Source organism: Nannospalax galili, unplaced genomic scaffold (assembly GCF_000622305.1).
Source record: "Nannospalax galili isolate Female #2095 unplaced genomic scaffold, S.galili_v1.0 scaffold1436, whole genome shotgun sequence".
In the NCBI taxonomy this organism is placed as follows: Eukaryota; Metazoa; Chordata; class Mammalia; order Rodentia; family Spalacidae; genus Nannospalax; species Nannospalax galili.
Genome location: NW_008338997.1, coordinates 487,668 through 503,086, shown reverse-complemented (window position 1 = coordinate 503,086; position 15,419 = coordinate 487,668). Strand labels below are relative to the sequence as shown.

At 47.8% G+C, this 15,419-nt stretch overlaps 1 protein-coding gene and 1 non-coding gene across 2 annotated transcripts in view; both read left to right on the top strand.

Annotated features, from left to right (window-relative positions):
* Rgl3 (ral guanine nucleotide dissociation stimulator like 3) overlaps positions 1-15,419 on the top strand; it is a 21,338-nt gene that overhangs the window by 4,594 nt on the left and 1,325 nt on the right. The window contains exons 7-19 of the mRNA XM_008833624.3: positions 2,037-2,176; positions 2,263-2,478; positions 3,505-3,608; positions 3,700-3,784; positions 7,849-7,905; positions 8,022-8,108; positions 8,313-8,345; positions 8,429-8,550; positions 9,423-9,518; positions 9,608-9,676; positions 9,765-9,861; positions 11,325-11,477; positions 12,045-12,159. Coding sequence (XP_008831846.1) covers positions 2,037-2,176; positions 2,263-2,478; positions 3,505-3,608; positions 3,700-3,784; positions 7,849-7,905; positions 8,022-8,108; positions 8,313-8,345; positions 8,429-8,550; positions 9,423-9,518; positions 9,608-9,676; positions 9,765-9,861; positions 11,325-11,477; positions 12,045-12,159 — 1,374 coding nt within the window. The remainder of the gene's footprint in view (positions 1-2,036; positions 2,177-2,262; positions 2,479-3,504; positions 3,609-3,699; positions 3,785-7,848; positions 7,906-8,021; positions 8,109-8,312; positions 8,346-8,428; positions 8,551-9,422; positions 9,519-9,607; positions 9,677-9,764; positions 9,862-11,324; positions 11,478-12,044; positions 12,160-15,419) is intronic.
* On the top strand, positions 4,752-4,856 carry LOC115070467. The gene has a single exon (XR_003849624.1). It is a non-coding gene; the product is annotated as a U6 spliceosomal RNA (small nuclear RNA).

Below are 15,419 nucleotides of genomic sequence, written 5' to 3'. Positions count from 1 at the left end.
ATTGGTTATCAAGAGCTTTTCTTCTTCTATCTTCATGGCTTTAAAAAAATGTTACTATATTTTATTTATTTATTTTTTGGGTCTTTTTGAAACAGGGTCTCCCTTCATCCCCGGCTGGCCAAGAACTCACTCACTATGTGGATTAGGCTGACTTTGAACTCACAGAGATCTTGGTGCCTCTGATTCCCAAGTGCTGGGATTAAAGGCGTGCGCTACCATGTCTGGCAAAAAAAGTGTTATTATATTTTATTTATTTATTTATTTATTTATTTATTTATTTATTCATTTAGTGTGCTTGTGTATATGTGGGCCTATGTTCCACAGCATGAGTGTGCAGGTCAGAGGATAACTTATAAGAGTCAGTTCTTGCCTTCCACCACATGGATCTCAGGAATCGAACCCAGATTGTCAGGCTTGGCTGCAAGTGCCTTTACCCACTGAGCCATCTTGTGGGCCCTGCCTTCAAGGTTTTATCAGTGGATTCCATGTCATTAGAGCTGCACAGTCCAATCTGGTAGCTACTACCCATGCAGCTATTCCATTTTTATTTTTATTTGTCTGCCTGTCTGAATGTCTGTGTCTGTGCCACATGTGTGTAAGTGTCCGGAGGCCAGAAGAGGGTGTTGGACCCCCTAGAACTGGAGTTACCAGTGGTTGTTCACCTCCATGTGGGTGCGGGTCCTGTACAAGAGTAACCAGTGCCCTTAACCACTGAGCCAACTCTCCAGCCTTGGAATTTTTCTTTTTTGTGTAACTGGGATTGAACCTAGGGTCATACATGAGTTCTACCACTGTGCCACATCTGCCGACAGTGAAGGACTTAGGTTTTGGTTTTCAGTTTGTTTTGTGGTTTTGCTTTTTGATGTATTGAAACAGGTAGTAGCTGTACGGGCCTGAAACTCAGTGTCCCTTAGGCTGGCCTTAAATTCCCAGTTTTACCTCCATCTCCTAAGTGCTGGGATGACAGGTATTCACTACCACATGTGACTAGCTATGTATCTATTCATTTATTTTTCATTTTTCTATGCACCTATTGTACAGTGCACTCAGAGGACAGAGGAGGGCGTCAGATCCTGGGGTTATGAGTGCTTGTTAGCTGCCATATGGGAGCTGGAATTTGAACCTGGGTCTTCTGCAAGAACAGTCAGTGCTCTTAACCACTGAGCCATCTCTCCAGCTCTTTTTCTGTATTTTCTTTTTTTGGGTGATTTTTTTTTTTTTTCTTTTTTGGTCTTTTTGAGACAGGGTCTCCCTGTAGCCCCAGCTGTCCTGGAACTCACTGTGTAGACCAGGCTGGCCTTCAACTCACAGAGATCCACCTGCCTCTGCCTCCCAAGTGCTGGCATTAATGGTGTCTATCACCACACACAGCTCTATTATTTTCATTTTTTAACATTTATTAGTTTGTTTATTTACTGATTTATGTGTGTATGCGTGGGCAAGCTTATTTATGTCACAGCTTGTATGTGGAGGTCAGGAGACAACTTGCAAGAGTCGATTTTGGCAGCAGGCTCTTTTAACCACTAAGCCATCTCACTGTTCTCTTCCTTTTTTTATTTGAGGCAGGGTCTTACTCTGTAGTCCATGCTGGACTGAAATGTATTGTGTAGCTGAGCCTGGCTTCAAACTCAAGGCTTCCTTCTCCTGTCAAATGCCCTGCATCCCCCCACCAATGGCATCAAAGACAGGGGAAGGGAAATGCCATAGACTAAAGGAGACCTAAGAAATAACAGGGAGGTTAGCTGGGCATGGTGGCGCACACCTTTAAATCCCAGCACCCAGGAGGCAGAGGCAGGTGGATCTCTGTGAATTCAAGCCTGGCCTGGTCTACATAGCGAGTTCCAGGCCAGCTGAGGCTACAGGGAGACCCTGTCTCAGAACAGAAGGAAGGAAGGGAGGGAGGGAGGGAGGAAGGAGAGAGAGAGAGAGAGGGAGGGAGGAAAGGGAAAAGAGGAGGCGGGGGGAGAGAGAGAGAGAGAGAGAGAGAGAGAGAGAGAGAGAGAGAGAGAAAGAAACAAACTGTATCCATTTCTTAGGACCTCCCAGTACTGCCAAACCCAGATCAGAATCCCCAGAGGGTTGCGCTGAAGAGGAGGACGGGCTCAATCCAGAAAGCCCTGAGCTCCTGGACTTCAGCGTGGACGAGGTGGCGGAGCAGCTGACCCTGATGGACGTGGTGAGACCCCAGACTGTGATGGGCGAGAAGGCAAGGGATGGCTGACGAGGTCGAGCCCCCGCCTTACTTTCCTCTCTCCCACTCAGGAGCTTTTCTCGCGTGTGCGACCCTGCGAGTGCCTGGGCTCGGTGTGGTCCCAGCGGGACCGGCCCGGAGCTGCAGGCGTCTCCCCGACTGTGCGCGCCACTGTGGCCCAGTTCAACGCGGTGACCGGCTGCGTGCTGGGCTCGGTGCTGAGCTCCCCTGGCTTGACGGCGCCGCAGAGGGCGCAGCGCTTAGAGCAATGGATCCGCATTGCGCAAGTGCGTGCTGGGGGCGGGGACAGGGCGAGTTGCCGGGGCCAAGGATCCGAGTGTTCGAGGGCTGGGCTCGGGTGAGTGGGTGGGAGCATGGGGTGGGACCTCCCAGGGCGCGGGGGCGGGCTCGGGTGAGTGGGTGGAACAAAAATTGGGAGGTGGGTGTCAAAGGAAGGCATGGGGCGGGGCCTCGGTTCCAGATCAAACACCAGGTTGGGGTGAGAGGAACCTGAACCTTTGGTGAGAAACTTGGTGAGACTGAAGATGGGAGGCTGCAAGCGGGTGAGATGAGGAGGGAATAAGATTGGAGTGGGTTCCTAAAAGAAACGGAGTGGGACAGGAATCCTCGGACCGGGAGGAAGAGAAATAGGTCAGGAGAAAGAGTAGAGGGACGTGGAGGGGATGGGAGAGGAAAGGAGTATAAAACCGGTACTGGAGCTGGGCGCGGTGGCGCACACCTTTAGTCCCAGCACTCGGGAGTCAGAGACAGGCGGATCTCTGTAAGTTCAAGGCCAGCCTGGTCTACATAGTGAGTTCCAGGACAGTTGGGGCTACAGAGAGACCCTGTCTCAAAAAGACCAAACAAACAAAAAAAAGATACCGAGGGACTTGGATAAAGGATCCTGGGTTCAGGAGAGAGGCTGTAGGGTTCCAGCAGCTAGATAGAAGGAGTAGAGTTTGAAAAGGTTAGAAGGTCAGCCAGAAGGGGCTGAGAGCTGAGGGGAGAAAAAGAGAGGGGCTCTGTGGGGAGAAGGGAGCATCTTAGTTTGTTGCATGTTGGGGGAGACCTCAGAGTCTGACTTGGTGTCAGAAAACCCAGCTTCAAGCCACGTTTGGTGGCACATGCCTCTACTAATCCCAGCAGTGGGTAGGTGGAGGCTTGAGAATGGAAAGCTTGAGGTCAGCATGTAACCAAACAGGACACCACAAAATACAACAATAACAAAGTCACAGTATCAAAGATAGCTGGTGCCTGGGAGCCGTAGTGGAGTGTGACCAGCTGACTACCACCCCCCACCCCCCGCCCCCCAGTGCTGCCGGGACCTGCGGAATTTCTCTTCTTTGCGCGCTATACTGTCTGCCCTGCAGTCCAACGCCATCTACAGGCTCAAGCGCAGCTGGGGGGCTGTAAGCCGGTGAGTCAGGTGGGAAATGGGGTCCATCCCCTATCCTGACTCTGATGGTCCCCACTGCTGACCCCTGACCACATCTCTTTTATCCCCACAGGGAGCCCATGTCCACTTTCAGGAAACTTTCTCAGATTTTTTCTGACGAGGACAACCATCTCAGTAGCCGAGCAGTTGTTTTGCAGGTATTGAACCTCAAATTCAAGAAAGGGACTTGGAACCTGGTGTGGTAGCACATGCCTTTAATCACAGCACCCAGGAGGCAGAGGCAGGTAGGTCTCTGTGAGATGGAGGAAACACTCAGGAGCAGGAGGATTACCATGAGTTTGAGGCCAGCCTGGGCTCCATAGTAACAACACTGCCTTAGAAAAACAAAATAAGTGGGCCGGAGGCCCAGGTCTTTAGTCCCAGCACTTGGGAGGCAGAGGCAGGCAGATCTCTGAGTCCAGCCTGGTCTACATAGCAAGTTCCAGGCCAGCTGGGGCTACTGGAATACCCTATCTCAATAAGTCAAAAAAAAAAAAAAAAAGAAAAGCCAAAACAAACAAAAAAATAAAACGAAAAAAAGCTGGGTGTGGTGGAGCATATGTCTTCCCAGCTCTCAGAAGGCAGAGGCAGGAGGATTACTAAGATATTGGTCAGCTTAGTCTACATAGTGAGTTCCAGGCCAGCCAGGGCTATATAAAAAGATCAGCCTGAGCCATGTGAAACTGTCTCAAAATACCAAAAAGTATAGGGGACTGTGGCTCAGTCTATAAAGAGCTTGCTGCACAAGCATGAAGACCCAAGTTCAGATCCCCAGCACCCACATAAAAGCTGGGTGGCCACCTCTGTAATTCGAGCCTTGAGGGAGACAGAGGCAGGTAGATTACTAGGGCTCACTGGTCAGTCAGTCTAGCAAAAAATGTTGAGTTCCAGGTTCAGTGAGAGACCCTACCTCAAAAATAAGGTGGAGAAGGCAGGGCATGGTGGTCGACATCTTTAATCCCAGCACTCAAGAAGCAGAGAGCAGGGGGGATCTCTGTGAGTTCCAGCCCGGGTAGGGCTGCAGAGTGAGACCCTGTTTCAAAAAGCCAAAAAAATGACTAGAGAGATGGCTTAGTAGTTAAAGAGTATTCACTGGTCTTGCAGAGGACTCAGGCCTGGTTCCCAGCACCTACATGGCAGCACATATACTAAAATTGGAATGATACAGAGAAGGTTAGCATGGCCCCTGCACAAGATGACACGAAAATTCATGAAACATTCCATATTAAAAAAATAAATAAGCCAGGCATGGTAGCGCACAACTTTAATCCCAGCACTTGGGATGCAGAGGCAGGTAGATCTCTGTGAGTTCAGAGCCAGCCTGGTCTACATAGTGAGTTCCAGGACAGCTGCGGCTACAGGGAGACCCTGTCTCAAAAAGACCAATAAATAAATAAATAAATAAATAAATAAATAAATAAATAAATAAAATAAGGTGGAGAACAAAAGAGGAAGATACTTGGTGTTGACCTCTGGCCTACACAAACATACACATGCACGCACACGCACACACACAAGCAATCACACACACATACACACACATCCCCTTCCAGCCTGATTGCCCTTGTTCTTCTCTCCTCCCTATCATGAGTTAGCTTGACTGTCCCCATCTTTCACACAAATGTCTAGAAAGTTTGTCTTTTTTGGTCACCTCTTTCTAGCACCCAAAACAGTGCAGGACAACACAGTAAGTTGAGTCATCTCACTGGCTTGCCACAATAAATTCAATAAATATCTTGTGGAGAACCAGTGAGATGGCTCAGTGGATTTAGGTACTTACTGCCAAGCATGACAATCTGAGTTTGATCCCCAGAACCTACAGGGTAGAAGGAGAGAACACACTTGAGCAAGTTGACCTCTGACCTGCACGTGCACACACTGTGGGGTACAGGAGGCCATTCACACACCTAAATACATAAAGTGTAACAAACACACTGGGCACAGGGGTTTATGCCTTTAATCCCAGCACTCAGGAGGTAGAGGTAGAAAGATCAGGAGTTCAAGGTCACCCTTGACTACAAAGCAACTTTGAGGTCAGCCTAGACTACATGACACCCTGTCTCAAAAAGAAAAAAGTTCCTTGTTAATAGCAAGGTGTGGTAACTTACATCTGTAAGCCTAGCATTTGGGAGGCAGAGGCAAAAAGATCACAAATTTGCAGCCAACGAGAGCTACATAGTGAGACCGTGTCTCAAAAACAAACACCCTAAAACAAGGGGCTGAGAGAGATGGCTCAGTGGTTAAGAGTGCTTGCTGCTGGCTTGGCATGGTGGCACATGTACCATGGGATCAGCACTTAGGAGGCAGAGGCAGGCAGATGTCTGTGAGATCAAGACCAGCCTTGTCTATATAGTGAGTTCCAGGCCAGCTGGGGATATAGGGAGACCCTGTCCGAAAAAAAAAAAAAAAGTGCTTGCTATTCCAGATGACTCTCTTTGGGTCTCAGCACCCACATCAGGCACCTCTTCCTGTAACTCCTGCTTCAGGGGATCCAACACTCTCTTCTGGCCTTTGAGGGCATTGCATGCACATGTATACATCCACACATACAGACCTATAAATTAAAAAAACAAACTTGTTAGTGACAATGTGTCTCAAATTGAGAGGGCTCAAGGACAAAATGCTCACCTACTGTGTGCCAGGCATACTGTGTTACTGATCCACCACCAGCCAGACACATTCCTACCCTGAATGGAACTCCAACCCAGACAGAAACACAGCACAGTAGTTTCTCAGAAGTTGTAAAATTACTGTCTGGACAACACCTTGAAAGAGTTCAGGGTCTTCCAGGAGACCCTAGATGGCCTATTCTCCCTAGGCTGAGGACAAAGTTTTCTTCTCATCTTGGGTGGAGGGAGCTCCCTATACTGGATTTCTTCTCAACCTCCAGGGTTTCATTGCTCCCAGGTAGCTCCACATCCATCTTTGCATTAACACTCTACCTGTGATTCTTTTGTTTTGTTTTTTTTCTTTCTTTCCTTTTTTTTTTTTTTCTTTTTTGAGACAGGATCTCTCTGTAGCCCCAGCTGTCCTGGAACTCACGATGTAGACTAGGCTGGCCTTGAACTCACAGAGATCTGCCTGCCTCAGCCTCCCAAGTGCTGGGATTTTGTTTTGATACCCTGCTAAGAGTGGCCTTTAACTTCTGATGCTCCTGACTCTCCCTAGACCTCTGGGATAACAGGCTTCCACCACCATCAGTTTACACAGTGCTGGGGATGGAGCCAAGGGCTTTTGCAAGCTAGCCAAACCTTCTACGAACTGAACTATATATAGACCCAACCCCTGGCTTATGTGATTTTTAAAAATTTTTTGAATTATTATTATTATTATTATTTTGGTCTTTTTGAGACAGGGTCTCCCTGTAGCTCCAGCTGTCCTGGAACTCACTATGTAGACCAAGCTAGCCTTGAACTCACAGAGATCCGCCTGCCTCTGCCTCCCAAGTGCTGGGATTAAAGGCGTGCACTGCCACACCCGGCTTTTTTTGAATTATTTTTATTTTAGGGAGAACTGGCACAGGAGTTAAGAGTACATGCAGCTCTTTTAGAGGACCTGGGTTAGGTTCCCAGCACCCACATGGAGGCTAACAACTGTCAGTTTCTGGGGACCTAGCAACATCCTCTTCTGGCCTCCATGAGCATTGTATACATGGGTGCAGGCAAAACAGTCATACAACATAAAAACAAATGTTTAATTCATTTATTTGTGTATGGGGGGTTGCTCATGCCACAGTGTGCTTGTAGAAGTCAGAGGACAGCTTGTAGAAGTCAATTCTCTCCATGTGGTTCCAGGGATGGAACTCAGGTTGTCAGATTTGGTGGCAAGTGCCTTTACCCACTAAGCCATCTTGTCAAATGGCTTAAAATATTTTTAAAATATTTTATTTATTATTTTTTATTTTATGTATATTGCCTACATGTATGTAAGTGCACTTGTGTTATGCAATGCCCATGGAGGTCAGAAGAGGGCAACAGATTACCCTGGAACTGGACTTATGGACAGTTCTTAGCCCACATATGGGTGCTGGGAATTGAACCCAGGTTCTTTGCAAGAGCAGCCAGTACTCTTAACCTCTGAGCCATCTCTACAGTCTGCTGGATTATGACTTTTGAAAGCTACATGGATTCACATAGATGGTGGGTGTTGATGTAGCCTTTATGTGGAGGGGTGAAGGGGGTCCTGGGTCCTCAGGTTCGTTCAGTCCTTCTCTTCCTCCCAGGAGGAGACCATGGAGGGATCTCAAAATGATGACAGCTTACCAGGATGTCTACCATCAGTGAGTGACATGATTAATGACTGGGGAGTTGGCAAGGGGGACCCTTGCACAGGGGTATGGAAGATGATGGGTGTCAGTGATGCCCAGGAATAACTGACACTTTGCGGGGGCTGCAGATACTGCCCCCAGGTCCTGTCCCCTACCTTGGCACGTTTCTCACGGATTTGATTATGCTGGACACAGCCCTACCGGATATGTTGAAGGTTTGACCCCTGACCCATGACTCCTGACCCCAGCTTTACTTCCCATCGACATAGCAGTCCTCCAGACTTCCACCTGTGATCCTGCCTCGCAAACCATTACCCCACCCAAGTGGTGGCTCATGTCATCCCAGCTCTTTGCTGTAAACTTTGACCCTTGACCCCTGGAAGCTATAACTCAGACAAGTTTGCCCCCACCCCCTCCAGGGAGATCTCATCAATTTTGAAAAGAGGAGGAAGGTGAGTGGGTACTGGGAGGGGAGGGTTGGCCAAGAGTGAGACTCAGGGTAAGATGGGGTCTCATTGGATATTCCCCTCCCCAGGAGTGGGAAATCCTGGCAAAAATCCAGCAGCTACAGCAACGCTGCCAGAACTACAACCTGAGACCCCGCCCATCCATCCTGGCCGCCCTTCAAGCCCAGAGACAGCTCAGTGAGGAGCAGAGGTGACCACTCAGACCCCAGCCAACTCCTTCCCCTTCTAGCAATTCCTAAGCCCCTGGACTGAGCACAGCCCCCACCTCTCCTGCCTGAAGGCCACCATCTATTTCCAACCCCAAATTTGATGCCATCCTACACTCCGAACTTCAAACTTTGACAGCCAATTGACCATTCAACTTGAATGTCTCTATTCTCTTCCGGATTTCTGATCCCCTCTGACCTGTAACCTCCGCCATTGGAATCTGTGACCCTAGTCATGGACCACTAGTCTGAGTTATTGACTCTAGCTTTGATGTTCACTTGACCATTCAACTCAAGTAGCCCTATTATTACTCTATCCAATCCCCCAAATTACCTGGCTGGTCCTGAATTTTAAGCATGGCCCAAATCAACTCCTTAATCTCACCTTGTAGTTTTTGTTTGGTTTTGTGTTTGCAGTGCTAGCCAATGGCCTCATGTATGTCACACCCCCAGTTAGTCTCACCCTATAAATTCTTATGTGACCACTCACCAAACTTTCCTTCTCATCTGTAACATACCCCGATGTCCCCCTGATTCCCATTTCTATCCTGACCATGACTCTAACCCTCCTCCTTCCTTTCCAATTCATTCTTCTTCTTCTTTTTTTTTTTTTTTTTTTTTTCTTTTTGAGACAGGGTCTCCCTGTAGTCACAGCTGGCCTGGCTGGCCTGAAACTTGCTTGCTACATAGACCAGGCAGGCCTCCAGCCCACAGAGACCCACTTGCCCCTGCTTCCCCAAGTGCTGGGATTAAAGGCATACACCACCACACTTGGCTTTCACAACTTAGTCTCTTACCTCTTCATCACTCGCATTGCTTCCTATCTCCAATCTTCTTCCCCACTAAATCCCTCCAGCTATCGTGTCTCCCGTGTTATTGAGCCACCAGCTGCCTCCTGTCCCAGCTCCCCTAGAATCTTCCGGCGCATCAGCCTCACAAAGCGCCTCAGTGTGTGAGTATCAGGGTGTGTGCTGGGGTATGTGGGCAGAGATTGGGGGTTTCTTCTCCTGGATCTAAATCACCCCCTTGTCCTCCTTGTAGGAAGCTGTCCCGTGAGAAGAACTCATCCCCTGGTGGGAGTCCCGGAGATCCCTTCTCACCCACCTCCAGGTTAGTATCCTGAGGATAAGGGAACTAGACACAGCAGGACCAAAAGTCAAGCCAGCCACCTGACCTTGAACTCTTGTGTTTCCCCCAGTCTGTCCCCAGGGTCCCCCCCATCCAGCCCTAGAAGCAGAGACCCTCCTCCTGGCAGTCCTCCAGCCTCCCCAGGGTTCCAGGGCCCCAGCACCAAGGTACCAAGATGGTCTGTACTTGTGTTGAGGGCTTTGGGCACCCAGGGCTTTGTTTTTATATGTGCATGTGTGCACATGCATGTGTGTTTGTGTACACAGGCACTTGCACATATGTACAGCATGGCAGGCAGGGACTAAAGAGACTGTTTGAGGTCTCTGGGTTCCATCTGGGACACTGCATCTCCATAGCCATTTGAGTGATCACCCACCATCCTGGCTTCTCTTGAGATCTGCACTTGAGTTTTGACCTATCTGCAGGGCACAGCAGGGCATGATCTTTGTTGGTTTTTGTTCTGTTTTGTTTTGAAATTTTTTTTTTTTTGGTCTTTTTGAGACAGGGTCTCCCTATGGCCCCAGCTGTCCTGGAACTCACTAAGTAGACCAGGCTGGTCTTGAACTCACAGAGATCTGCCTGCCTCTGCCTCCCAAGTGCTGGGATTAAAGGCGTGCGCCACCACACCTGGCTTGTTTTGCTTTTTAATTTCCCCTAATAAAGAGTACTCCAACCAGGTGTGGTGGTGCAGGCCTGTAATCCCAGCACTTGGGAAATGGAGGCAAGAGGACTAGATGTTCAAAGCCATCCTCCACTACATAATAGGCACTAGGCCAGCCTAATGACATGACATCCTGTCTCAGAAAATCAAAAAAGTGCTACGATTGAACCTAAGTCTTCACAGGGGCTCTATTAATGAGCCATGCTCCTAGCCCCTCACTGGGGGAGTCTAGGCTGGCACTCTACCTCTGAGCCACTGCCAACCCCTCACTGGAGAATTCTAGGTCAGTGCTGATGGACATGCCCCCAGCCCTTTTCTTACTTTTTGTTTATTTGTTTGAGCCAGGGTCTCCCTATAGCCACAGCTATCCTGGAACTTGCTGTGTAGACCAGGCTGGCCTTGATCTCATAGAGATCTACCTACCTCTGCCTCTGGAGTGCTGGGATTAAAGACGTGCTCCTTTTCTTAGCTTTTATTTTCAGAGTCTCACTAAGTTGCTCAGGCTAGCATTGAACTTGTGGTCCTTCTGGGGTGACAGGTTCTTCAAGGACATACATGTCCCTAGGAGTCTGTATACATAACAGGAAGATGGCCCGAACACCTTCAGGACTATGTGTAGGGTTGTTCCCTGACAACCATAAACACACGTGTGTGAATACACTGTGTTCTGTATACTTGGGATCTGTGTTGTGAACATGACTTTGTGTGTATATGAGTTGTGTGTCCATTTATTTCTGTCACAGGGAATTGAGGATTGTAGATGATGGGATACCATAAACTTACCTTAACTGTATGATCCCAGGGCTTTGTGTGTCTTGGAAGTATGTGTGGGGTGTGGGAGCTCTGGGCATATTCTTGAGTGTTCACCAGCTGATTGAATATAGCAACTGGGGAGGGGCCTCACAGTCCCCACCCCACAGTGCCTGCAGATAAGCAAAGCTTCAGCCTCTATCCCCCAACTGCCTACAGCTGCTGCTGAACATGGACCCACCAGGCCCCCGGCCCCTGACCTTGACCCTGAGCAGCCCTCGAATCCCTCTCCCAAGGCAGCAGAGCCCAGAGGCCTGCGTGATCCGAGTCAGCATTGCCAATGACCATGGGAACCTGTATCGGAGCATCTTGGTGAGGGGCCAAGAGGGAAGGAACACCTTGTCTTTAAAGTTGGGGCCCTGTTCTTTTACCTCCTGTCCAACCTTTTCAAAAATTTTGTTTATCTTTATTTTATGTGTATGAGTGTTTTTCCTGCATGTATGTAAGTGTACTACATGTGTACAATGCCCACAGAGACCAGAAAATGGTGTCCAATTCCCTGGAACTGGAGTTACAGATGATTATTAGCTGCCATGTGGATGCAGGGACCTGAGCCTGGGTTCTTTGCAAGTTCAGTCAGTGCTCTTAACTGCTGAGCCAGCTCACCAGTCCACTCTTTACTTTTAGTTTTTAATTACATTTATTATCATTGGGGGATGCCATGTGCCACGATATGTGTGTGTGTGTGTGTGTGTGTGTGTGTGTATGTATGTGTGTGTATGCCTGCGCACAAGTAGGTAGGAGGACAACTTTCAAGAGTTGGTTCTCTCCTTCCACTATGTGGGTCCCAGAGATTGAACTCGAAGTCATCAGGCTTAGTGGCAAACTCCTTTACCCACTGAGCCATCTCTCCAGCTCCTTTCTGTCCCTCTTTTCCAGCTTACTTGTCAGGACAAAGTCCCCAGTGTGATACAGAGAGCCCTGGAGAAACACAATGTGCCCCAGCCCTGGGCCCGTGACTACCAGCTCTTCCAGGTCCTGCCTGGGAACAGAGGTAAGCAGGTACAGCTTGGAGGGTTGGGGGCATTTGGGAGACTGGGAGTCTGACCAATGTCAAGGATAGAGTCCATCTTTTCTTGTTGCTGTGACAAAATACCCAACAAAAGCAATTTAAGGGATGAAGGGTTTATTTGGGCTTATAGCTTAAGGGTTACAGTCCATTGTGGTGGGGAGGGCATGAAGGGAGGATCTTGAAGCAGCTGGTCACATTGTCCCCACAATCAGGAAGCAGAGGGAGGTGGATGCTGGTGCTTAGCTTGTTTTTTTTTAACGTCCCCCCGCCCCCCAGTGTGATGTGCATGGCTTTAATCCCAGCACTCGAGAGACAGGAGCAGGTGGACCTCTATGAGATCAAAGCCAGCCTAGTCTATATAATGACCAGGACTATATAGTGAGACCATGTCTCAAAAAACTTTTTTTTCTTCAGTTTATTTTATTTGATTGGGGTAGGGGGAGGTATACACCTGCCGCAGCACATGTGTGGCGTCAGAGGACAACTTAAGGAAGTTGATTCTCTTTCTAACATGTAGATTCTAGGAATTAAACTCGGGTCACCAGACCTAGCAGCAAGTGCCTTTACCCACTGAGCTATCTTACCTGCCTTTCATTTCTCACTCTCTTTTCTAAAAAATTTTATTTATTATTTTGATTTTTTTTAATGTATATGTGTATACTGCCTGCATGTACATGCACCTGTGTAGTGCAATGCCCACAGAGGTCAGAAGAGGGCATCAGATCCCCTGGAACTGGAGTTAAGGACAGTTGTTAGCTGCCATGTGGGTGCTAGGATTCGAACACAGGTCTTCTGCGAGAACATTCACAGACATTCTTAACCACTGAGCCATCTCTCCAGCACCCTCTCTTTTTATTTTTTAAAGACAGAATCTCTGTGTAGCCCCAGCTGACCTGGAATTCATTATATAAACCAGGCTGGCCTTGAACTCACAAAGATTTGCCTGCCTCTGCCTCCCAAGTGCTTGAATTAAAGGCATGCCTTATATATTTTTTAAAAAGGATTTATTGGGGCTGGAGAGATGGCTCAATGGTTAAGAGCACTGACTGGTCTTGCAGAGGACCTGGGTTCAATTCCCAGCACCCACATGGCAGCTAACAACTGTCTGTAACTCCAGTTCCAGGGAATCCTTCTGACCTATGTGGGTATTGTATGACATAGGTATACTTACATGCAGGCAATACACTCATACATGTAAAATAAGAATAATAATTTTTATTAGCCAGCATGATGTCACATGTCTTTAATTCCAGCACTCGGAGTCAGAGGCAAGCAGATCTCTGTGAGTTCAAAGCCAGCCTGGTCTATATATCGAGTTCCAGGCCAGCTGGGGCTCAGTTAGTAGAGTGTGTACCATGAATGCATTTGGACCTGAACTGGATCACCAGAACCCACATAAAAAAAGCCAGATACAGAGCTGGGCGTGGTGATGCACACCTGTAGTCCCAGCACTTGGGAGGCAGAGGCAGGCAGATCTCTGTGAGTTCAAGACCAGCCTGGTCTACATAGTGAATTCCAGGACAGCTAGGGCTACAGAGAGACCCTGTCTCAAAAAGACAAAAAACAAAAAAGACAAATTAAAAAAAAAAAAAGCCAGATACAGTGGTGTGAGCTGCTCATCACAGTGCTGGGCATGCAGAGACAGGTGGATCCCTGGAGCTCTCTGGCCAGCCAGCCTATTCTACTTGAATTCCAGGACAGTGAGGAATCCTGTCTCAAAGAAACAAGTGTGGGTATGCCCGCTCTAAGGGACAACACCTGTGAGGCTGTTGCTCTTTGACCTCCAGTTGTACATGTACACACAGGTGCACACACACAGAAGCATATATGAGAGGCTGGTTATGGTGGTGCAGGCTTGTAATCCCAGTACTAGGGAGGCTGAACCCAGCCTGGGCTACAGAGTAAATTCACAGCCATTCTGTTCAATTTAGTAAGCTCTTGTCTTAAAGATATACAAAGAGCTAAGGGTTGCTGGGAGTGGTGGCACAAGTCTGATATCCTAACTACTCAAGAGGCTGAGGCAAGAGGATTCCTTCCTGGATCCAGGTATGGTGGCTCACACCTATAATCCCAGCACTAGGGAGACTGAGGCAGGAGGATTGCCATGAGTTAACGGCCGTCCTAAACTACAGAGTGAGTTTCGGCCCACCCTGTCTCAAAAAAGAGGGCTGTCGATGTAGCTCAGTTGGTGGAGCACTTGTCTAACATGCAGGAAACCCTGGATTTGACCCCAGTGTGGTAGTGCACACCTGTAATCCCAGTTCAGGAGGTGGGGCAAGAGTTCAAGGCCTATGAATTGGAGATCAATCTGGGCTACAAGAGATTCTGTCATGGACACACAAACACACCCACACTCACCACCACTTCCAACAACAATAACAAAAACCAAAAGAAAACTGAGGGCTGGGAAGTAGCTTAGTGATGGACTGCTTCCCTACCTTATGCAAGGCCCTGGATTCAATCACCAGTACCTCTGGGAGTGTAGTAGTTCAATGGTGTACTTACCTAGTATGTGTAAGGCTGGATTCAATCTCCGCTACCAGTGGAAAAATATATCATCAAGGTATGTATATATGAGATATACATGCATATATGGTATTACATGAGGTTTATATATACATTAGGTATATATATATATATGGGAGGTACTACATGCAGTAATATACTTGAGGTATTAGATGAAGCATATATATATGAGGTTTTGGTTTGGTTTGTTCTTTTTTAAAAATTATTTATTATTTTTATTTTACGTGTATGAGTGTATTGCCTGCATGTGTATAAGTGCACCCATGTCATACAATGTCCATGGAGGACAGAAGAGGCTGTTGAATTGCCTGGAACTAGAGTTATGGACAGTGGTTAGTTGCCATGTGGGTACTGGGATTCAAACCGAGGTCCTTTGCAAGAACAACCGCTGAGCCGTCTCTCTAGCCCTGTTGGTTTGGTCTTTTTGAGATGGGGTCTCCCTGTAGCCTCAGCAGGCCTGGAATTCACCATGTAGATCAGGCTGGCCTCAGTCTCACAGAGCCCTGCCTGCCTCTGCCTCCTGAGTGCTGGGATTACAGGTGTGTACCACCACATCCACACCCAACATAATCAGGTTTTATGAGATTATATATATAATATATCATACAAGGTATATATGCATGAGTTGTGTATAAATGAGATATTATATGAAGCATGTATATATGAGGTATTTTATGAGTTATATATACATGAGGTATCTACATTTTATATATATA